This window comes from Ctenopharyngodon idella, chromosome 11, assembly GCF_019924925.1.
Source record: "Ctenopharyngodon idella isolate HZGC_01 chromosome 11, HZGC01, whole genome shotgun sequence".
Lineage (NCBI taxonomy): Eukaryota > Metazoa > Chordata > Actinopteri > Cypriniformes > Xenocyprididae > Ctenopharyngodon > Ctenopharyngodon idella.
Window position 1 is genome coordinate 5,154,919 of NC_067230.1, and position 25,128 is coordinate 5,180,046.

The following is a 25,128-nucleotide window of genomic DNA, read 5'->3' on the forward strand; positions in this document are numbered from 1 at the left end:
TATACCCTCATTCACTATTCCCTATATTAGTCCACTAATAAAGTCCACTTGAAGGAGTGAAAGAAAACAAGAGAGAAAATTCGGACACTGAATGCGACAGAAGGGCTGCCGCTTTTGCATAGTTTGAGCTTGCTGTTTAATAATCATTAGAAACTTAATGAAATGAAAACATTTATTTTGAACTCTGTCGTGGAAACTATGTACAAACCTTAATTAAACTATTTAATAATCAATTAAAAAGGAATTTATAGTCTAATATAGTGTATAGTGTATAGTATAATATAGTGTATGATATTATGCTGTACCCACATCAGACTAGTGGTTTGGAAAATGGATGGATGATTTAGCTGTAGGCGTCATCTTTTGGCGAGACACAGGAATTCATTCGGCGGTGACCCTCAGAGTGCATTATGGGTATTCTCTAACCGTTTAGTGTACATCAGTTGTACACTCGTTATTGTGGTGCATTATGGGATTGATTGAGTGCACTCGATAATGTCCACAATGGTTTTAAATATTTTATTGTAAAATACATGTTGGAATGTGAAAATAATATAGATTTTTTTACATAAATGATTGTAATTCAAACCTTAAACTTTTTATTGTATATGCATTGAAAATGTTAACCTAAAAATTGTGCATCATGTGGTAATATATATTTTAGTTGGTTTTTCAAGTCATACATTTTAACTTCACCGAATCAACATTAATATATGGGTCAATGACGTGACGGGTCATTTTTTTGTCCAAAGGCCTTAATAATAATACAAAACAAAGATATGACATTCAAAGGATGTAAGGTAGTACAACTAGATTTCTTTTATTGAATTTAAAACATTTTAATTATATTTTGCTACATTTAAAGGTATTTTAAAGATTTTGAAATGTCAAAAGGTAATTCGGTTTAACCGTCCAAAGGCCAATACAGCCATTTCATTTGTGATTAAAATATTTAAAAATGTAATAAATGTATAAATTTTTTATTCTGGCATGAATTTATAACATCATGTTTTCACTTGCTCATACGCTTGATTCGAAACATCAGGTCATTCGGTACAACCGCTATAAAACATGGAAAATGTTGTAATATTTTAAAAACTTGTACTTAATATAAAATGTTTGATTGTCCTTTTGCTAGCTATCTAGATATCAGCCTGTTCGAACTGTTTGAAAATATCGTCATTCAGTATAACCAAAAGTGTCATTCGGTAAAACCGAAATTTTGGTTAAACCGAATGACTTTTTTGGTGACAAATTTTGTCCATATTGTAAAAAATGACAAAAGCAGTGTTAATTGATTATAAAAACCACATAATCTCATTGTTAACACTTAATAAAACTTCAAAATTAATTAGATCTACATTATGTTTTTTTACACTTTTAAAAACCTTATTCGTCAGTGACCCATATAAGTTACTCCAACCAATCTAAATTTAAGGATCAGATTAGGTAGAAATAGCTGCTTTACCACATTCTTTTTACACTGTTTTAGTAAAGTATACAATTAACCAATTAACAAATTTCTTTTAAAATCCACCTGCATATTTAAGAAATTTCCCATGGAACATAAGGGTCCAGATGACAGGAAATCTAAAAAATAGTTTGAAATAGAAAACGAAAATACTCATTGTCTTCATACACTACACATAGTCTTTACCCCGCAGTTGATTGACCCTCCACCTGTGTGAACATGTTTGTTGGTGTGTAAGTGTTTGCTTGTTTCTTGTTTATGTGTAAGTGTTCCCGCTCTGTTTCCCCTTGTAGATCGATATGTACTGGTTGGCAGTCGTCATGGCAGCTGGTATGAGGGTGCGTTGGCGGACTGGGGGAACGGCTCTGCAGTCATGACTCAGATCATCGCCTCCATGACGGCTCAAACCCGCGCAGGCTGGCTGCCCTATCGAACCATTGTCTTCTGTTCCTGGGGGGGAACCTCATTGGGCAACATCGGCTCGTATGAGTGGGGGAAGGTAATATTCGACTATTCCAGCCCAAGCTCTTTGGAAAAACATCTCTATGGTGACATTTCTGCTAAATGATATCACATTGCTTCTTGCACGTTTCGCAACACTTTCAAAGTAAAACGTCCAGTGAGTGGCACTAAAAGCGAGTTAAGTTCTATCTGAAACAGATGAATTTGATTTTAGCAATTAGTTTTATTATGTTGGCTGTTGGACATATTGTGGAAATGAATGTCAGGTGAGTGGTGCTAAAAGGTTAATGCTTTATTACTCTTGAAAATATTGTACCAGCTGAGCTTCCAAGCAAGTTTACTACTTCAGAAAAGCCGTACATATGGAGCTGGTTATGTGTTGTGTAACAGTGAATTAGTTTACAAATCATACACTATGGTAAAAGTGTTTTGAGGTCATAACAAAGTATGGTGCAAGGACGCACACAAAAATAAGTATTTCATAATAGATAATCTGCCCCTGCAATCAGAATTTGTGTGAAAACGAAAAAAGTTTTTGCCGTTTACAGCCACTACTGTTCATTTCAGCTGGAAACTGCAGGGAATTTTATGTGTAGGTAATTTTTTGCAGTTGGACAATTCCACCCACAGGTATTTGAATATCCTCAATTAATTAACATGGAAATCAGCCTGTTATCGTATTGCCTCATTAAATCAGGTGTAGTAACAACACAAATGAGTATTAGTTCTACATGGCATCTGGGTCATATTATAGTCTACTTTTTATGTATATAAGCTGCATATTTTGGATTTAAAAATTCTGCTTGATTTTTTTGATACAACATAAACAATATAGCTTATAGAAATCTCTGGCAAGTGGCAACACCACGTAGGGTCGCAACCCCAAAGTTGAGTTTAGCAGGAGGTCAAAAGCACTATCCTTTTTCTCTTCCTCGGTTTGACAGCTAAAGTGAAGGAGGAAAAACAAAAATAGTACAGATTAGCCTTGAGCAGCCGTACAAAAGCTTGCTAACATGATCAGCAAGCCATGAAGATTCAATCAGACAGATGGATGATTTTGGAGTGTTAATGAAATTATTCTGTTCGGCAAAGGAGTTTATTCTAATCAGTACAATATAAACGTCATCATTAATCTTAAAAAGCCCCAAATAATGTCACAATAAAATGATAGTTTTTGAGTATGAGTAAGACAATAATGGTTCCTATTATTCACAATGCTCATTTCACAAAATTGTAGTGTCTCACTGGGGGTTACTCAGGCTTTTATGTCAAAATATCAATCAACGCTCTGGCATTTCATCAGTTGGCAGCAGACGGTTGTGTTCTGTGTGTCTGTACAGGAGAACGCAGTGGTACTTCAGAGCAGGGCAGTGGCTTATGTCAGCCTCCACAGTCCTGTCAGAGCCCCTGGATCCCTGCAGTCCACAGCATCACCTTCTCTTCTGCAGCTGGCAGCTGACACCCAAAGGGTATTTTATTTATTTATTTTTTTAATATTCTTGTATATCCACTCGGACAAGATACGTGCAATTAGAACTTAAATAGTGTAGATTCACATGTTACAGGACACTTTCTGAAAACCTACAGAAAACCAGATCATCACTATCCATAATGAATGATGCTGAAGAGTATCTTACTAACTGTTTGGCATCAAAGCTCACACTACTCCTACATCATGTCAGGGGTTACTCTTTTGGCGCAAGTCGACGTGAGTACGGCTGTCTGTCAGAAGCAAGTTATTTTAGTTTTTAAAGATTTAAATATGTAGATTTTTCTTACACAAATGCATCGCTTCAGAAGGGCTTTATTAACCCTCCGGAGCCATGTGGTATTGCCATGTATCTTCTATAATGGATGGTTGTCCTTTCTTGGAGTTCAGAATCTCATCCTCTATTCACTGCTATTATAAAGCTTGGAAGAGCCAGGACATTATTTAATATAACTCAGATTGTATTTGTCTGAAATAAGAAAGTCATATACACCTAGGATGGCTTGAAGGTGAGTAAATCATAGGGTAGTTTTCATTTTTGGGAAACCTATCCCTTTAAATGCTTTTGTTCTTTATATTTTTGTTTAGACAAATTGTTTAATGTTTTCAACTAAAGGAAACCATAATATATACCATAAACTTTTTGTGTGTATATATTGCCTAATCGTAAGCTTGTTCAGAAATGGTGAGAAAAACTTGATGAATAAAAATATATATATATATATATATATATAGAGAGAGAGAGAGAGAGAGAGAGACCACTTCTATTATTGATTGCTACCAGGATGTGAAGAGAGTTTCAACCAGAATAACAAAAAGTGTTTATGGAAAAAATTGCATATACCCTACCTTTAATTGTTATGGTTGAAGAAAAATATTAGTATAATATATAGTATTATGAAGTCTTGAATTAATATTTTGTATAATAAATATTAATATAATATTAAAATATAAGTACTGCCAGAATTGTATTACCTTTTATAGCAATAACAAGCATTTTAACAGAAAAGAAAATGAAATTATTTTGGTAAGGGTGCCATCTTGTTTTGTTTATATTTTAACTGACATATGATTGACTGAAACTCTTTGAAGTTGTTGAGAATATTTCAGTTTAAATTTTCCCACCAGTAAATGCAGAATTGAGACTTATCCTAGACTGTTAATTCACTCAACAAGGGGTTGGTATTTGAGCAGTGTGCACCCCACGTCCTGCTTAAAACCTCTCTGCTGCATCTCATTTACAATGTACACTGAGTCTGAGTTATGCATTCAAATGGCATTTCCAATAATGTGAGATATAACTCATCTAACTTATTTAACCTTAATATAGCTCTTGTGTTCTGCTCAAGTTTCCAGATATATAGAGCGCCTTACTCATTCTGACAGGTTCATTTAGGATTCGTGTGACTATATTGTCTGAAATTATGACTAAACTCTTTAACACATCAGGATCACCTTGCTTATTACTCTGTGTAACTTTAAGGCAACTTTCAGTTAGTTTTAACTTAAACTGACAGCGTTTTTAGTGTCAGGTAATTGTACAAGATGCAAATGGAGCAACAGAAAAGGTTAATACATTTAAATATTGCCAATGTATCGTTTGCTTTGTATAGCATCCTGTAGGTCAGAGGCCCTGATCCGATGACCATGTGCCCTGTTATTTTTAACCAGACAATAATTTTCTTCATTAACCTAAATGCCAGTCCTCCTGTGACATTTCAGCCTAATAAAGTAAGCTCTGACCTGCACCACTGCAGCTATTGAAATCGAGAGAAATGGCATAAGTTCACTGGAATAATTATTTCCCTTATCATCAGCAGTCTAGCCATAATGTTTGGAAAGTAGTTCAATGGGGGAAAAAGAAGAACCGATGAGACTGTGATTTGAAGTGAATAGGCAGAGAGGACTCAGGATGGAGTTTTGCAAAATGGCTTCGGGATGCTTTGCATAACACTAAGCACATGTTTGAAAAGTAGAAATGGAATTTCTAGAAATGGAAGAACTTATAGCTCTTCTCTGAAATGGGGGGCTTTGGGTTTAGTTTATTTGTCATAAATCTTAATATGTGTAGCAAAAGAAGTGGAGCATGTTTAGAAAATTTCCATATGTCCCAACAAACATTTTTACATGTACATTTATTTATGTAGCTGACTTTTTTATTGTTTATGCTTATATTATACTTTTTTATTCCACTACATGTCCTATATATATATATATATTTATATATATAATCATTCCTTGTTATTTTGAACAGAAGAAATTGAAATCCTCTCTAAGACACAATAGAGATGTCCGATTCATGAATGAGCTGATTGTTTTCAATGAACCTGTTTAATCGTGAATGAGCTCATTCTTTTTCCTTTTTTTCTTTTTTTCTTTAATGTGAATACTTTAGGTAAAAACTATAAATAACGTTAAAATAATGCAAATTATCTTCTTTGCTGCCATAGCAGTTGCAGGTGATATAAAAGCATGGCTCATTGATCAGTGCCTCCTACTTTTAATCCTTAAGTACATTAAAATTTTAAGTGATTTTGTACTTTCAATTGAAAAGTATACTTTTACTGGAGTAATATTTAGGGCCCGAGCACCGATGGTGTGAGGACCCTATTGTAATTGCTCGGTCCATTATTCTTCTTCTCCGAAATGAATAGCGGCAACTCATGAAACTTTGCACACGCATCAGAAGTGGTGAAAATTTATGTCTGATATGGGTTTCAGAATTAGGTGTGGCAAAACGGCTTTATAGCGCCACCTACAAAATTTCAATTTTATCGCCTTTCGCACTACGTTTCACGTACAGGTATGAAATTCGGTAGACACATGTAACAGCCCAATCCCTACAAAAAAGTCCCTGGGAGCAAAATCTGAAAACCCAACAGGAACTGAGATATTTTGAATTTTCTCTGCAAAATTTGTGCAATTTTTGCCATTTCCAGATGTTGTACTTTAATGGACTCCTCCTAGAGCAGGGCTCTTCAACTGGCGGCCCGCAGGCCAAATCCGGCCCGCCAATCATCTTCATCTGGCCCGAGGGCACCCCAACCTCCCTCCTCCTCTTTTCCTGGCGGTGTGGCTAAATTTGGTTAGATACGTGGCCGCAGTGGCGCCTGCAGCTGTATGGCTATATACGCACGCTCCTCCGACTGACCTGAGAAACGTTTTCTGTGCAAATATTTCAGCAGTTATTATGTGTGTCCTGTATTTCTGTCGACTGAACCAGCAATGCCAATCATTCGTGAATTAATCATTCTTTTGTCATTTACTAGGGCTGGACGATTCATCGAAAAGTAATCGAAACAGAAATTCAGAACCTCTAACCGACGTAATTTTCCCATGTCGGTTATTTCGGTTTTTTAATCCTGTTAATACTTTCCCCTTAAAAACATACTACTGTGTGTGTAGCCACGTGACTCCGCCTCGTCCAGTCAACATGCAGGTGAACGCTGAGTGAACACACAGAGACGCGCGTGAGTGGTGAGCCTTGCGTCTTCACTAAACTTTGTAAGTTGTATGTGTTTTACGGGTTGCCAGTTTGGACATTCAAGCGATTAGATGATCGGATGTGTATATCGAGCCACCGTACTCGCGCAGCTGCATTGTGACACGAACACTCATTCAAACAGTAGCTGCACAAAACGTGAAGATCGCACGCACTGAGAGGAACGCAGAGACTAGTTGTCAGAGCTGTCCTGTGATTTATCAGTAAAGTAGCTTAGAAACTCAAAACTTATTATAGCATATATTTTTCTACTTTTGAAGTAACAATTTACAACCCACAGCTTCTCAATTAATAGAGACGGTATGACTAATTCACAAACGCAATCGCTCTCATTACATACTGATACTGTGCTAATTTATCTTTATCTGATTTACAACGAGCACATATCTGTAAGAAATGTTATGAACCATAGATAAAATAAGTGCTGAAAGTAAGCTGTTATGTCAGATCACTCTTCCAATAGGAAAAAATATCCCACCTTTAATAGTCAATCATATTTACAGTACAAACCTTCTAACCGAACTATGAGGGCAAAAAAACAAAAACAAAACAATCGTTCATTAATCGTAATCGAGGTAAAATGTTCAATTAATTGAGCTTTTGATTTTAGGCCATAATCGTTCAGCCCTATCATTAACCATGAATGAACTGTAGTAATTGACCATGGTTTATGGAAATGTGAAATATTTATATTGAATACTATGTTATAGCCATTTGTATATTGCAATATATTTATTAGGTGGGTAGGGGAATATGTAATTCATTTCTTTGTGAAGGTGTAGTTTTTACCTGATGTGTTTAGGTGTTTTTTTATAGGCCTATATAACATATCATAATATAATATTATTTGACAGTAGTGAGTAGCCATGTATGGTTTTACCTGTGGTTACCAGGTTTCACTGTCAGAATATTTTCATTTAAAACACTTTTGTTTGATAATAGTCCTGACCTGAACACATCTATATGGCAATATTCAGTTATAGTCAAAGCGGCACCTGCTGGCAGCAGGAAGTGTGGCACGTCAAAATGACTTTGCCATATTTTTCCTATATTTACACACTTAAATGCATGTTGCCCACTGTTCACTGTTTATCTAAGGCCTCCGGGTGGCGGTGGCCCCGAGTGCAAGGGCCCTTTCATCGCTGCTTGCAGCTTTAATTTATTAGTGTTTCTGTACTTTTATTTAATTGTACATCACTACAAACAAGGAACATCACAAAGAATTTGTCAAACAACAACTGATTCTGTTCATATATTATTGCATAATCTTTTAGTTTCAACTATCCACACTCAAATAAAGTACTTTCTTTGAGACAAATCTGAGATGTTTTTTGAATGCTGGAGCATTTTGATGGTCCTGTTTATTCATCTCAGATGCCATTGAAGGTCCATTATACACTTTTGAGATTTGCGATAAATTTACAGACAATGCTTGAATGACCAGAATAAAAAAATAAATAAAATATTGGTTATGTGAGACTCCCAAGATCCTTTAAGAAAATGTAGATATTGATCAAATCATTGATAATATCCTACATCCAAACCAACTTAAATGTGAATGCACAACCTCCTGTTTATCTGATATGCTAATTCTATCCCCTATCCTGTAGTGTGATCACAACAAAGAAGAAAACTGTTTAGCATCAGCACTTTTCTTGACCCCTTTCGTTGCATTCCCACATTGTCTAAAAGTCCAGCTCCGTGGCCTTATACCTCCCCACCAATCGTTTTCTGTCTCTCAGTAAATTGATAATGGCTCATGCTAATCGGTGTTGTCCTGTCAGAGCCTTCAGCGCAATGAGACACAAGATGCCCTCATTAGCATGCTAATTGAATGGAATACCATCCAATCAAAGATGCACAGGGACTGTTTGCGGATGACTTGGATGAATGACTTCCAATTGTCAGGCACGATAAAAGAAAGGTTCATTTTTATCTTTATGAAGTGATTGTGTTTTCCTTTTTTGTGTTGTTTTGTCAGACTTTGACTGATTACACATTTACAATTAAAGCATTTTTTTTATATATATATCAACCAGCTTTTATTCTGCCCAAATCAGTATCACAGGCTTTTATCCCAGTGCTTCAGTGATATATTATTAACTAATTGGCTCAAACGTTAGGATTTTCATTGCAGTCATCACTGTTTGTCCCTACGTGCCATAAAATCTCTCGCCTGCACTTACTTTGTTATGTGACCTCTTGTCTCTAATTGTACATGCAGTTTTTCCAGTCATCTTGGATTGCTGCACTTGTGCAATTTATCTTTTGAAAAAGCTCTCTTGGAGGCATCAGGTATCCACAACACTTTCAATATTTTGAGACATTTTAACAACACTATAAATCAAGTTAGAGCTATGGAGGTAATATTTTCCACTTATCTTGCTTTGCAGCTGTCTTTGGAATAGAGATGCCATTGCGGTGATGTTTTGAATGGGTGCTCTGGAACCAATTAGAATAAAGGAAGTACTTCTTTTGGGATTACGGAGTGAAACACAAAGTAAATTGAGAGACTTTTCATTGTTTAATTGGGTATTGTTGTAGCAACGTGTGCGTGCCTGTCTATTTTAAACTGAAATTACACTGAGAGAAAAGACAGACAATGAGCTGTAAGTAACCTACCAGTTTTGCCGTGATGTGGATCGGTGTAAATTGATTTTGAAGAAAGCGTGTTTATTTGACCATCCCAAATTTCAGTGAATGGTTTAATTCATAAAATATTCAGTGCCTTTTCAACTCTGAAACTTTTGAAGTTGAATATGTTTTTGTTTTGCCTGTAATTTCATGAAATGTTTATTTTAGAAAATGATATACTATCTTGAAGTTAATTTTGATATCTTTAGCCTTTTAAAATGTATAATATACTTATTTCTTATTTTAACAGGATTAAATGTACAACAGTATTCCCAAGAAAATGTTTCATTTGAAACATTTAAATTATAGAGAGGCTATTTTTGTAACGTGTATGTTTGTCTAAATCCAAACGACAAACAATGTCTTTAATGAATATGTTGGATGACAGGTTTTACTTAAGCATGCTAAATTATGACGATAACCGACAAAGGACATAATCCAAACAGGGAGTATAAATACACTTAGAACTAAACGAGACGGCTGGGGATACGTAATCAGTAACTACAGAAACAAACAAGTTCATGATTAGAAACCAAGGAAACCGAAACTAAACAGTGTTGGGAAACAGGAACTAAGGGAAACAAACAGAATATATATATATATATATATTAAGTTAATTGTGATATAACTAAAATGATTTTCATCTTTAAGAATTGAGATTATTATGTAGATATTATATAGATTTATTATGAAAATGCACTGTACTGTCTAAGAAAATGTACTGCATAGTATGATTTATGTTGATAGTGATCTCAATAGTTTTATTTAATCTCAAACCTGCTCTCATAACCAGCTGACTTTCTTATGTAAACTTTTTTTTCTAGATTAGGTGTTTTAAAACCTGTTAAGCTTTGAGTAATCCTCTTTAAAATCCATGTCTACTGCACCCAAGTAAAAGGCAGTAGTCTCTTTCATAAAATAATTTATTCAGACAGCGCAGAGCTCGAAATTTAGGTCACATTCACATACACAACTTATGCCACAAACAGAATGTCATAATGTTTTTTTTTTTTTTAGTTTAAATCGGATTTCACTATGATCGTGAAGGTTTTTGTCTTAACGGTATGTGTTGATGTATAATACTTATCTCTGACAGTTAAAGAACACCGTATCTTGTGCTCTTAGTAATAACCTTGGGATTTGTTTTGGCCCACCTTGCATTCTCTCCCACGCTACACCTCATATTAGTTCACATAAATCTGACCTATATAAAATCTGACAGCACAATTGTATTCAGATCTAAAATATTTTAGAGAAAATCAGTATAGCATGTAATCCTCTTCAAAAAAGTACATTTTCATTATAGAGAAATCCAGATTGCTATACAAGCAATCAGAATGTGTTTATCAAAGCCAAGGTTATCTTTGAGATTGGAAACCATTTTTTCTTTTGTGCTTTTATGCCCCATACATGCTAGAGTTTACAATGGATGTTGCATCTCAACGACATGGAGTAAAAAATGCAATGCAGTGATAATCCATAAGTTGAAGGCTCAATTTCCACTTCAAGTGCAGCATCAGAGCAAAAGTCCCTTTTCAGAGCAGGTCAGTTCACTCTGCGACCATCTTGGGAATGCACTCGGCAGCTATTTTTAGTCATGCAAGTGCAGCTCCTATCTAATTGAATTTAATTTAAGGTATCAAAAAAATAAAAAAGAATGAAAGCTAAGCACAAGTTTCACGATGGCAACCATATTACGGCTATTTCTATCTGGAGCTCCAAGAGCAGTGGCTGCATTCGAAATCGCATTTCCTACTATATAATAGGCGAAAAACAGTATATGACAGTATGTCCAAACTCACAGTACTCATAAAAGAGTAGGCAAAAAGTACCCGGATGACCTACTACTTCCGATGAGATTCTGAAGTGTGCATACGATGGACACTGTACTATATTTGTGAATAGCAGTGAAGCAACGTAACTGATGCTGGTAGGTCACATGATAATGACAGCATGGTGGATGTAGTATGTCCAGATTATATTCTACACACATTCATACTATATAGAACATACTTTTTAGCGGTTGTGAAGTAATTATTCAAACTATACCTATTAAAGAGAGTACACGATTTTGGATGCAGCCAGTGTCGCCAAACAAGATCAAACAATGACTTTGCAGGCTGGGGATTGGCGGTTTTAAGGCAGGACTTACTTTACTAGAGATGCCATATTGGGTTTTAAGCGTTCCTTTTTCTCCCATTCATTGTAGTAGTAGATATCTTATGTGAGCTTCATCTGTATACACTGTAAAAAGTAATGCGCTCTATCTACTTAATAAAATTTTGGCAACAGATTACAAGCAATATTATTAATTAAATGCAACATATAAGAATTGAGTTAGAATTAATCAAATTAATTCCTTAAAAGTCAGCCATTTAAAATGTGTAAAATTAGCAAATACCATTGCAAAAACTACAAACTGACATAAAAAGCAAAGAGTCAAACAGCCCAACTAAATGAAACACCGATTTTCAATAAAATTAACATCAACTCTGTTAATTCATGTTTCTCTTTCCTTCAGTGATTCTACTTGATTCTACTTGTTATCATCAGCTGTCTTCAGTGTTGACAATAAAAATTAAAGAGTTCTTAATTTATCTTTGACGTCTGTCTGTTATTCAGATATTTTTTGTTTAAATTTTATTTAAATTTTACTTGTTTTAAATGGTTGACATTTAAGGAATTAATTTCATTAATTCTAACTCAATTCTATTTGTTGAATTTAATTAATAAAATTGCTTGTAATCTGTTGCCAAAATTGTATGGAGTAGATATAGCATATTACTTTTTACAGTGTAGTGTAGATGTCTGTTCTCTCTCTCTCTCTCTCTCTCTCACTGCATGGTTCACCAAGTACATTTAGTTTTATTGTTTAGACTTTTGTAATATAAAACATAATCTAGCCAAATGTGAATTGCTGTTTTCGAGTAATCATCTGCCTCTGCACATATCGTACACAACAACATTATCTCAGCATTTTACAGCATTTTACAACTGGAATTCAAGCCACCTATATGTGTTGCATTTAATTTTCTGTCAGTGCATACTGGCTTTCTTTTCATGACTTTTCAAGATGAAATACTCTTTGAAAGAATCTTTCTCTCAGGATTAAAAACATTCCAAGTATTTACGCTGTTTGAAATGGTGTGAAAAGCTCAGCTTTGCCTCAGACTCACTGTAAGTGCTGGTCAAAACATCTGAGTGATTGACTACAACAAAATAAGAGTAGCTGAAAAACAGTAGTCTGACATCCTTGGAAACCCTGTGAATGATAGATTACTGACCTTAGCAGAGCTGTGATCAATACTGAAAAAAACAATCGAAAGAACCAAGGATTGTGTTTTAGACTCGCCCACATCTGATAACACCTACATCTGATAATGCAGCCCAGCATGCTTTTGTCATACATACTGTTACTTGAATTCCTCCCTCTGCACTGACTGAGAGCTACAGATCATACTTGAATTAATCTCCCAGTATAGCCAATCATACACACACAACCATGAACAGAAGGCAAGGCCACCAAGGGTGGACTCTTCTGTGGAAATCATGTGGCAGGACCGAATGCGCAGCTGCCCCAAGCAGTCCGTTGGGCTGTAACTCTTCATCCTGTGGTGCCATGGGTCTGTCACTCAACACTTCATAAAAGCCCGGTCGGGTCCCCAGCATGATAACATCATCTGCCATTCTCTAGATTAGACCCTTTTCACTGGGATTTCATCAAGATAATGCATGTTTTGTGTGCGTGCCATGACACGCTAATTGCAAGCCATTAGTGAAAGCATTTGGCAGGCTTTAGAGGAAGGCGTCTTATGCATACAATCTTAGATTTCTGTAACCGTGAGTTCATTGTCACCCCACTCTATTCAACACAAATGGAGCTTTCTGTTACCAACAATTGTCTCTTCCTGTATTTGATTTTTGAATGAAGGGAAGATAGATTACTCTTTTGTGATTAATGAAGGACATCATGTCATTTTTTTTTAATTGCTTACACACTAAAAGTGGTATTTGAGGCCCACTCAGTGAAACCATTCATTCATATACCTAATCTTCAGACCAAGGGCCAGATTTACTAGCAGCTTGCACCAGCGCAAACCCTCTTTTGGCGTTAAAAAACTACTGTCGGGATTTACTAAAGACACACAGTGCAAAATTAGTGCTGAAAAGGCGTGGACTAGGTTGTTTTTGCTGCTGACATTATTGCATATGCATTTGTAGGAGTTTCCCTTTCAGATGCAAAATTTATGGGAGGAGAGTATTTAAATAAATCCCGCAACGCGATTTACTAATATTTGTACTCGTCAATTTACTGGTATTTGTGCCATTATTATATAATGGCCTAAAAAGCATGTCTTAACCCATTTTGCGACATGGCTGCAATTGTTGCTGCTAGGAGAAGACACCACAGAGAACAGAGAGCGCGTGGTAGAAGGGAGAAAATATTTTCCACTCGTATTAATTTCTCTGGAATGCCAGAGGAAGATGTTATCCGAACATATCGTTTGCCAAGCCATGTTGGCCTATATATATATATATATATAGGCCAACATGGCTTGGCAAATAATATTATATATGTGTACGTTTGTCAGATTATACGTGTAGGCTAACAAGTTGCGCCTGTGTCGACCCGCTGCACCTGATGAGCTCTACTTATCTGCGACCCAACACTAATTTTCACTGCTCTTGGTAGATTGCGTTGGTCATTATGTAAATTATTTTACTGCGTCTGTGTTCTTTAATTTGCATGTCAGCAGTAGATCACGCGCAAAACTTGCCACTCCAATCGACACATTTGTGGAATTGCGCTCTCACACTAATTTGCCCCGTTTAGTAAATCTGGCCCCAAGTCTACAAAACTGCAAGCACATTATCTGCTTTGTACTCAGTTTTTTAAATACTCTGCTTTATACTCAAACTTTTTGCAAAATGCTAAACACAGTTCTCTACATTATACACATCATTCAAAACTATGAATGCTCTTGTGTTTCATTTGGAAAACATTGCCATTTAAATGCCACACTCACTAATCATGTGATCATGCCAACGATCATGTGTGAAAACACCTATACCTAATTTGTTCACTTAGAAATTAGAAAGAAAGAAAGAAATTATTTTACCCCCTTGCGTTCCTGTTCATTTTGTAAATATATAGGCTACTGAATATGCATACAAGTCTAGGCCCCTTTATTTCTACAGTATAGTGCTTACAATACAGATGGCTTCAAAGCAGCTTCACAATAGTAACAAACTCAAATAATACAGTAAAGCAGCTCTATCAAGCCAGTGTCATTATTCAGCTCAAGACAGTTCAGTGTTGATTCAGTTCAGTTCAATAACTGTAAAGTTAATCAACTGTGCATACATACTATATATAGTGTATTTGTGCACATACATGTGAGTGTGAGTGCTATGACAAACTCCTGTGGACTCACTGAACAAGAAAAAGACAGAAGATAGTAGTGTTTTACATTTGTCATATCTGTGTATAGTTTGGTATGTAAATGGCTAATCATTTGATGGTTTGTGTGTAGAGTTACTATGCAAAAACACCAGTTTAAAAATAGTTCAAATAGTTTTGAATGAAGTGTTTGCTTTTGCAAGAGATGTGTGATGTTTTGCATGTTGTGTGCATGTTTTATGTGTAGAGTTTTGAGAAAAGGAGCCATAGTTTCAGAAATTGTGCATACACAATTAAAAAAGTAATAATATTAACACTATACATTACTATAAATTCCCTTGTCATTTGAAGTGTAACATAAAGCTTGGTAATACGTATGTAACTGTCAGTCTGTAAGTAGACCTACTGTGACTGGGTTGTTAATCAATAGTATACTGTATGTGTTTGTAAATATAGTGTATACATATACACTATATTGCCAAAAGTACTGGGACACCCCTCCAAATCATTTAATTCAGGTGTTCCAATCACTTCCATGGCCACAGGTGTATAAAATCAAGCACCTAGGCATGCAGACTGCTTCTACAAACATTTATGAAAGAATGGGTCACTCTCAGGAGCCCAGTGAATTCAACCGTGGTACCGTAATAGGTTGCCACCTGTGCAATAAGTCCATTTGTGAAATTTCCTCACTACTAAATATTCCACGGTCAACTGTTAGTGGTATCATAACAAAGTGGAAGCAATTGGGAACAACAGCAACTCAGCCACAAAGTGGTAGGCCACGTAAAATCACAGAGTGCGCAGTGCGCAGAAGTCACCAACTTTCAATAGCTACAGACCTCCAAACTTCATGTGGCCTTCAGATTAGCTCGAGAATAGTGCATAGAGAACTTCATGGAATGGGTTTCCATGGCCGAGCAGCTGCATCCAAGCCTTACATCATCAAGTGTAATGCAAAGCGTCAGATGCAGTGGTGTAAAGCACGCCGCCACTGGACTCTAGAGCAGTGGAGACGTGTTCTCTGGAGTGACGAATCGCGCTTCTCTGTCTGGCAATCCGATGGACGAGTCTGGGTTTGGTGGTTGCCAGGAGAACAGTACTTGCCTGACTGCATTGTGCCAAGTGTAAAGTTTGGTGGAGGGGGGGTTATGGTGTGGGGTTGTTTTTCAGGGGTTGGGCTTGGCCCCTTAGTTCCAGTGAAAGGAACTCTTAATGCTTCAACATACCAAGACATTTTGGACAATTTCATGCTCCCAACTTTGTGGGAACAGTTTGGGGATGGCCCCTTCCTGTTCCAACATGACTGCGCACCAGTGCACAAAGCAAGGTCCATAAAGACATGGATGAGCGAGTTTGGTGTGGAGGAACTTGACTGGCCTGCACAGAGTCCTGACCTCAACCCGATAGAACACCTTTGGGATGAATTAGAGCGGAGACTGTGAGCCAGACCTTCTCACCAACATCACTGCCTGACCTCACAAATGCGCTTCTAGAAGAATGGTCAAAAATTCCCATAAACACACTCCTAAACCTTGTCGAAAGCCTTCCCAGAAGAGTTGAAGCTGTTATAGCAGCAAAAGGTGGGCCAACTCCATATTAAACACTACGGATTAAGAATGGGATGCCATTAAAGTTCATGTGCATGTAAAGGCAGGCGTCCCAAAACTTTTGGCAATATAGTGTATATACTGTGATTCTGTTCAAGTCTGCGAGAGCATTATGAGCACTGAAAATGTATCATAAATTATTGAACATCTGGAAGCCTGTCTCGATTACGCTATATGATTGGCTGAGCTCTACCAATAACTTTGAGATATAGTACTCACAAATATAGTTACTGTAGTTGAAGTCTGAACATTTCTTTTTGCATTCCTAATCGTGTCTTTTGTGCTTTAGCACTTTTTAGTTTAAGAAGCAGAGTTTGGGAGCACAGCAGTGATTTCTCAGTCCCATTTTGCCACTGGCAGAAAAATACAATTTTTTCTTGTAAGAGTTTCACTTTTATGTATAACTTGACTTAAAAACAATCCAGTGCCCATTTCTCAGTAATAAAAAAGAGCTCCTGCCCTGTTTGTCTCTTATATGAGTTGCAAGCGCTAAACACTAAAATGTAGTCATTAAACCAAGGGTGTTTTCCTCGCAGAATGAAATGAAATGACTTCTGTAGTAAATGCAGCTCATATTGTGTTATATCAGTCATGCATTCACTTAGATTTGATTGCTTACATTTACTGTAATCATGACTGAGCAAAAAAAATGACATGTTTTACTTCTATAATGAGTTTTGTAGCAATTTGTGGACCATTTTCCAGCCAAATGCATTGGATTTGAAACACCACAGCTTTCACTAGATTAAATAATTTCCTTGCGTTAACCATCTTAGATTTGTGCTTAACCACACAGAGATCTCATCGATTGAATAAAGAGCACAGCACAGGCCCTGATCACAGATGTTGGAGAGCATTCATCACCGTAGCATGTGCGGAACGGCCGGGCTCTTTTCCCACACTGGAGGCCAATGTGATTTCAGGCGCTCCATTCCTGTATTAGTGATGCTGTCTGCACAAGCACATGGTTTATCACTTCAGCTGGCAATCAATTAGTTCCCAATCAATAGCCTCTTGCTGGCCAACAGGCAACAAATTAGCGGCCTCTCCCCACTCGCACTACACTTGTTCATCCTGTGAACTTGTTTTTCATCGGGAATCTAACCCGCTCTGCTGGCAGCGAAACCTCAAAGTTTTGCCACGTGTATCCAGGTGTTTAAGTAAACAAATATTGGTAACACTTTATAATAAATATACAGTAATTTAGTACTTACAAATCATTAACAAACTATAAGTTTATAGTTAATTCATAGTTAATATACTGTAGTCTCTACATTGTTAATTTATTAATAAGCTATATACAAATAGTGAGTTCTTCATTCATTGTCAATGAATGTATATATATAATAAAGGTTGGTTTACAGCACTTAATTAATTACATTTTCCCATTTTTCGTGACCTAATCTAATTAAGAACTATTTCCAGTTAATAAGTTGTTAACAAAGCATAAAAAACATTATCTAACTCTTTACATATGAGCTAATTAAACAATAATAATTTGGTTAAGGTATAATGCATGTAGGTCTTTTACTTGTGCTTCTCTAAAGTTCACTTAATTTATTAGAATTTAGTTTCAATTTTACAGTTGTACATTTTTATATAGTGTTACCCAAATATTTTAAGAGAAACACATCTGAGCCTTTTCAGTAATAGACAAATAGATGTTTGTGTGTTAAAAAAGGGTCACTTAGAGGGATGTATGATGGAGGCACTAAAGCAGCATACACTAAAAGCTGTTAATTACTGGTTTTCATTTAGAAAGCAGTGACATCAATTTCTGTCTTTCGAATGTAATAACTAGTTGCTGTAAAACTGTGAAATTGAGCTTCGTAGCATCAGGATTTTGAAAGGTCTTATTCAGTGGCTGCGTTTCACAAAAACCTAGGGTATGGCATAATTCCCTCTGGCCATACAACAACGAGTTTCCCAAATAACCACATTATATCTAAACAAAATGTATACAAAAATCCACCATACTAAAACAATGTACTGAGTCCAAGGACATGCACAGACTTACAGATAACAACAATACAGCTGTTTAAAATTTGCTTTTCAAGGCTGCAATTACTGCCAAAGTCCAACTTCAGCAACAGAAGAACTAAAATTAGACAATTCATGGAGCCTATAATATCAACCCATTTCACAAAACTATTTGCCATTCATACTGTGACAGACCGTTTATTTATTGGAACGGTCAAACCCCTGTCCATAAACATTCAAGTTGACTGAGCGTCTGAAACCATAGTTAGACGCATTTATAATATCTACAGTATCTTACAGAAGTGAGTACACCCCTCATATTTTTGTAAATATTTTATTATATCTTTTCATGTGACAACACTGAAGACATGACACTTCGCTACAGTGTAAAGTAGCGAGTGTACAGCTTGCATAACAGTGTAAATTTGCTGCCCCCTCAAAATAACTCAACACACAGCCATTAATGTCTAAACCGCTGGCCACAAAAATAAGAACACCCCTAAGTAAAAATTTCCAAATTGGGCCCAATTAGCCATTTTCTCTCCCCGGTGTCATGTGACTCGTTAGTGTTACAAGGTCTCAGGTGTGAATGGAGAGCAGGTGTGTTAAATTTGGTGTTATCGCTCTCACTCTCTCATACTGGTCACTGGAAGTTCAACATGGCACCTCATGGCAAAGAACTCTCTGAGGATCTGAAAAAAAGAATTGTTGCTCTACATAAAGATGGCGTAGGCTATAAGAAGATTGCCAAGACCCTGAAACTGATCTGCAGCACGGTGGCCAAGACCATACAGCGGTTTAACAGGACAGGTTCCACTCAGAACAGGCCTCGCCATGGTCGACTAAAGAAGTTGAGTGCACGTGCTCAGCGTCATATCCAGAGGTTGTGTTTGGGAAATAGACGTATGAGTGCTGCCAGCATTGCTGCAGAGGTTGAAGGGGTGGGGGGTCAGCCTGTCAGTGCTCAGACCATACGCCGCACACTGCATCAAATTGGTCTGCATGGCTATCGTCCCAGAAGGAAGCCTCTTCTAAAGATGATGCACAAGAAAGCCCGCAAACAGTTTGCTGAAGGCAAGCAGACTAAGAACATGGATTACTGGAACCATGTCCTGTGGTCTGATGAGCCCAAGATAAACTTATTGGTTCAGATGGTGTCACGCGTGTGTGGCGGAAACCAGGTGAGGAGTACAAAGACAAGTGTGTCTTGCCTACAGTCAAACATTGTGGTGGGAGTGTCATGGTCTGGGGCTGCATAAGTGCTGCCGTCACTGGAGAGCTACAGTTCATTGAGGGAAACATGAATGCCAACATGTACTGTGACATACTGAAGCAGAGCATGATCCCCTCCCTTCGGAGACTGGGCCCCAGGGCAGTATTCCAACATGATAACGACCCCAAACACACCTCCAAGATGACCACTGCCTTGCTAAAGAAGCTGAGGGTACCTAAACCCTATTGAGCATCTGTGGGGCATCCTCAAACGGAAGCTGGAGGAGCTGGAGGATGTCTCTAACATCCACCAGCTCCGTGATGTCGTCATGGAGGAGTGGAAGAGGACTCCAGTGGCAACCTGTGAAGCTCTGGTGAACTACATGCCCAAGAGGGTTAAGGCAGTGCTGGAAAATAATGGTGGCCACACAAAATATTGATACTTTGGGCCCAATTTGGACATTTTCACTTAGGGGTGTACTCACTTTTGTAGCCAGCGGTTTAGATATTAATGGCTGTGTGTTGAGTTATTTTGAGGGGACAGCAAATTTACACTGTTATACAAGCTGTACAGTCACTACTTTACATTGTAGCAAAGTGTCATTTCTTCAGTGTTGTCATATGAAAAGATATAATAAAATATTTACAAAAATGTGAGGGGTGTACTCACTTCTATGAGATACTGTATATCTGCAATAGACTTTAAATATTACCATAGTAAAAGTAAAAACATTACCATAGTAAAAACCTGTAATATTGTGTTAATACACATAAAAACACAAACGTCTCAGGTTACGCATTTAACCATGGTTCCCTGAGAATAGGAAACAAGACTCTGCATCCCCTAAGGGTCACTATGGGGAATGTCTCCGGCATGACCAGTGTCTGAAGCATCAGTCTAAACACGACAAAGAACTTGACATTGGCAAGCGGCAGCCTATGACGTCATCACTGGTGCGACCTTGAGTATAAAAGGGCATATGTGAAATACATCATCCACTTCTTGTCTGAAGGAGATATGTGCAGGAATGCCTGAACCATGGCAAAGGGACGCAGCATCTCGTTCCCTATTCTCATGGAACCATGGTTACATACATAACCTGAGATGTTCCCTTTCGAAAGGATCTGCATCCCCTAGGGGAACGGAATACCCACGCTGCCATGCTGAAGGGATGAGTGCCCTATTGGCTGAGCTAAGTCAAAGGACTTGGAGTAGTCCTCATCCCTAAGGTGCACCAGCAACAATCACAGACCGGAGCTTCTCAAGAACGGAGGCCTCAACAGGAAGACTCTAAAGAGAGGAAGCCTAACTGCATTAAAATTCGGGCCAGCGTCCAAGGAGGCTCACAGAGAGCCTAACACTCGGAACTTGTGTTGGACTACCGCGAAGAATGGAGGCCTCAAAAGGGTGGCCTAGGCAACACTCTAAGCTAATACCGAGAAGGCTCAAAAAGCTAAGCTCTCTCAAAATACTGGCTCTCGAAACTCCACAGAGTGGATGCCTCAATACAGTGACTCTCAAAATGAGAGGAGGACTAGCAACACTCCATCCTGGGGAAGGAGGCAGATGTTATTTTGCCTCTGGGACCCTAAAACGCTGATCGCGTTTACCTTTGCATCACTTCCCTCAGGTCTTTTCTTCGGGAATATCATAGATCTCATCATCCTCGTCCTGCTCGTCATGGCTGAGCGTGCATGCTTCTCACCCAGGCACATAAAGCACATATCGTGTGTCATCAGGTGTCAGATAATGCTAACATGGAGGAACACACTGCCTAAAAGATGCTAGTGCTAGCCATAATTGCCTTGTTTAGACACACGTTCAAACAAACAGGTATCCTGAAGACAAGAAAGAGGATGACGTATTTCACAGTTGCCCTTTTATACTCACGGTCGCACCAGTGATGATGTCATAGGCTGCCACCTGCCAATGTCAAGTATATTGTCCTGTTTAAACTCATGCTTTAGACACTGGTAATGCCAGAGGCATTCCCCATAGACACCCCTAGGTGACGCAGCGTGAGTTCCCTTTCGAAAGGGAACTAACACATTCTCACCTGTGAAAGGTTATCCCATTTCTTCGGGAATTTAAATCTCGGTGGTTACACAATCAGAAGCTGCACAATGTGGCCCAACGCATCATTGATTGGCATCATTGATTCTTACTCTGAGTGACGACACACTGACTGTTCCAAGATGGTGGGCACGCCGACGTGTCTAGAGCGGTTGAATGTGGCATCTACATATACAATACATATCTATGGTCCAAACCCACCAGCCAGATGTTGTCATGACAGATTTTCAAAATGGTTTGATAGCCCATAGAGTTAACAGCATTAAAAATAAAAACATATGTCTTATCTTTTGTCGCAACGCAGTTTTTATTCCAAAATTGGGTAGTGGTGAGGTCAGAGCAGTGCAAAGTCATTCAAATCAAAACATTTCACCAACTCTTTCTCCACAGACATGAACATTAAGTGACTTTAGTATGTTGACAGCTAATCCAAAAAGACGTGATTAAGTGATGCAATTAACTGCAACTGTGCTACACCAGTGTTCCGAACTGGAAGTAAAATCTTGAACAAACAATTATTGGCCGATACCGATATTTGTCACTTCCTGTGTTTTGAAATTTTGTCATTAAAATAGATAGTATTTTGATCTTATTTTAAATCAGCAAAGTTCAAAAACACCTGCATTAAATTATACTTGCAGGTTTACTGCTGCTTCATCAAATAATTTCTAATGAACATCGTTTGAATCGATTTAACATTCAGCAGGCCTACATAAATACAACTGAACAAAGATATATATGAAATAAACACTGCTTTTTATGTAGGTTTAATAGTACCCTATAGAAATAAAGTAAACAAATGTAAAATAGCACTGCATATTCTTCACTGTATAAATTAAATACATATTAATCCTTTATTGTAACAGACTTTATTATGATTAATCTTCTAATTTGTTTTTGTATACATTTTAATATTTTTTGTAAGTCTACATATGTTTGAGATCATCTCCTTTACAAAGGCGGGACTCGACTTATTTTGACGGGTGTTCTAGTTTATGGAGTGACAAGGAGTGCAGAGAAAAATAAATAAAAATATCTTCAGAGATATTTTTCAGATTTAAAGTTTGTCAGTTTATTAAGCACCCCCAGAAAAGTCATAAGATCTGTATGTATTTGTTTACTGTTAGTTGTAATAAGTGATTTGTGTAATTCACTGTATGTTGACGATAATGCAACAGAGAGAGATTTTAATGTGCACTTCTTGTTTAGCTCTTATGGTGATTTTTTTGGAGTGAAAATGGACGCAATAAACTTTATAAAACATCAGTAATGTTTTGGTCATTATTCGGATGGGGCTACACTTATGAAAGTTACAAAAGTTTGTTACTTGATTAGCATTAAAGAGCAGACAGACATTATGCAGCTCAGTGCCTTCACGCAGTTAATTAATAAACCATCGGTTTGTTATATCAGCCTTTTTCCTGCTAAAGCCGGTATGCTGATGGTTGTAAATTGAGCAAAAACCGGCTACCGATACATTGGTGCATCCCTAGTATTACTTTTGCAATAATGTATATCTGGCTAGATGATCGAGGGTGGGTGAGATTATGTGGTTTTATATGCTCATACCATATCCGACATTATGATTTCTACATTGTTAAAAATATATATATATATATTTTTTAATTGTCAAAAACACCAGTAAAGAACTATGCTACCCACAATCCTGAATCCAGGGATCCGATCATATTCCAAAGTTGCTGTTAAAATCATACAATAGCGCTCATCATGAGAAACCTCCTATATTCCTATGAATTGTCCCTAGGAACATACTAATGTTCAGATCTGTTCTCCTAAAAATATTTAGATCTTTAACAAGCATCATCATGAGCTCCCCCTCCCTGTTTTGTCTGATTGCAGAGAACGGCAACTGTCATACTCTGTCATATGTAAACGCCGCCCCTGGTCTTATTTATGTGTAATTGCCACTGGAGACACTTTAAAATGATTTCAGTATTACTGTTTCAATTTAAATGGATGCATTAGGCCGGAAAGTATCTCATCCATTTTTCTGTCCTCATTTTAAAAGGCTCCAGTGCGCCACCATCTGTGCAGTGACTGCAAACCTCTCACGTTATGCACAGTGACACTCATCTTGTTGTTTTTTAAAATAATCTCAGTCTTATTCATCTATTTTGTCTCTTCTTTTTATAAATGTATCAGCAGTTCCAATTCCACTTCTCTGCAAATGTAATTTCCAAAGGTCACCTTCTCTGAGAATAAATTATCTCCACAATGCAAGGTCATTCCCCGTCTCCAGCGCATTCAGAACGAGATAACAGTTTTGTTCGCATATTTGCCGGCCCTTCTCTCTCTCTCTCTCTCCACAGCTTTCTCTCTGTTCCCTGTCATTTTATTTTTGTACTGTGAGAAATTTCAGTTTGTTGGCATGTTTTGTCAAATACAAATAGTCATTCTGCCGCTGTGAACTGATAATTATCTCAGGTAGGCTACCTCTTACTGTATGCAGTGATTTTTCCATTCATTGATTTAAAAAAAAAAAATGCTTTAGCACAGTCTCTAACTAAAATAACTGTATACAGTGAATAGTGGGAAACATTCAGGAAAATGTCTGGCCATTCTGGGTGTTATGGACTAAAGACAATTTTTGCCCTGTTAATTTGATCAAATAAACTTTTATAAAACACACGTTATTTTAATTCATCCACATGTAATGACCAGCAGTGTACATACATCTGGAGAATTATCTCTTTTTTTTTTTTTTTTTCTAGACACTCATTACACCACATTTTAAATTATGTTTGAATTAAGTTTGAAGCCATTTGGATGTGGAAATGAAATTTGAAACATTTTTGTAATAAAATAGCAATAAAATCTCCTTTTTTAATTAAACAATATTTTTTACATGTTTTGCATAATTGGGAATGATTAAAAAAAAAAAACTCTTGAACAAGTGATATTTAACTTCATTTTTCTTTATGTGCTTCATGTTCATATCTCATGTCTTCATGTTCATGTCTTCAAATAACAAAATGTTTAAATTGATATTAAATTGCCCTGAAATTCTAGGACAAATCCCCGTTGTTGAAGAAACACAGTCTATGCCTCTGATCTTTCTCAAATTGTTGTGCACATGTACAATCTGATCATGTGTGGGTGGTGTGTAATAGGATGTGGAAGTTCTCACTCACTGGACCACAGTGCTCACAATGGCATGGTAAAAGCCTGCTCATTTGCTAATGGTCTTTAGCAGGCAATGCTGTTTGTTTCACATCAGCTGAGTGGACGAGCAGCTTCATTTACTGTGGCTTTCTGCCAGTGCATCTCTCTCT

General features: G+C 37.2%; 1 protein-coding gene across 2 annotated transcripts in view; it reads left to right on the plus strand.

The window, feature by feature from the left end:
- LOC127522764 (inactive N-acetylated-alpha-linked acidic dipeptidase-like protein 2) overlaps window positions 1–25,128 on the plus strand; it is a 317,380-nt gene that overhangs the window by 220,229 nt on the left and 72,023 nt on the right. For both annotated transcript variants that reach the window (XM_051913038.1, XM_051913037.1), the window contains exons 8-9: window positions 1,765–1,970; window positions 3,274–3,402. In XM_051913038.1, coding sequence (XP_051768998.1) covers window positions 1,765–1,970; window positions 3,274–3,402 — 335 coding nt within the window. The remainder of the gene's footprint in view (window positions 1–1,764; window positions 1,971–3,273; window positions 3,403–25,128) is intronic.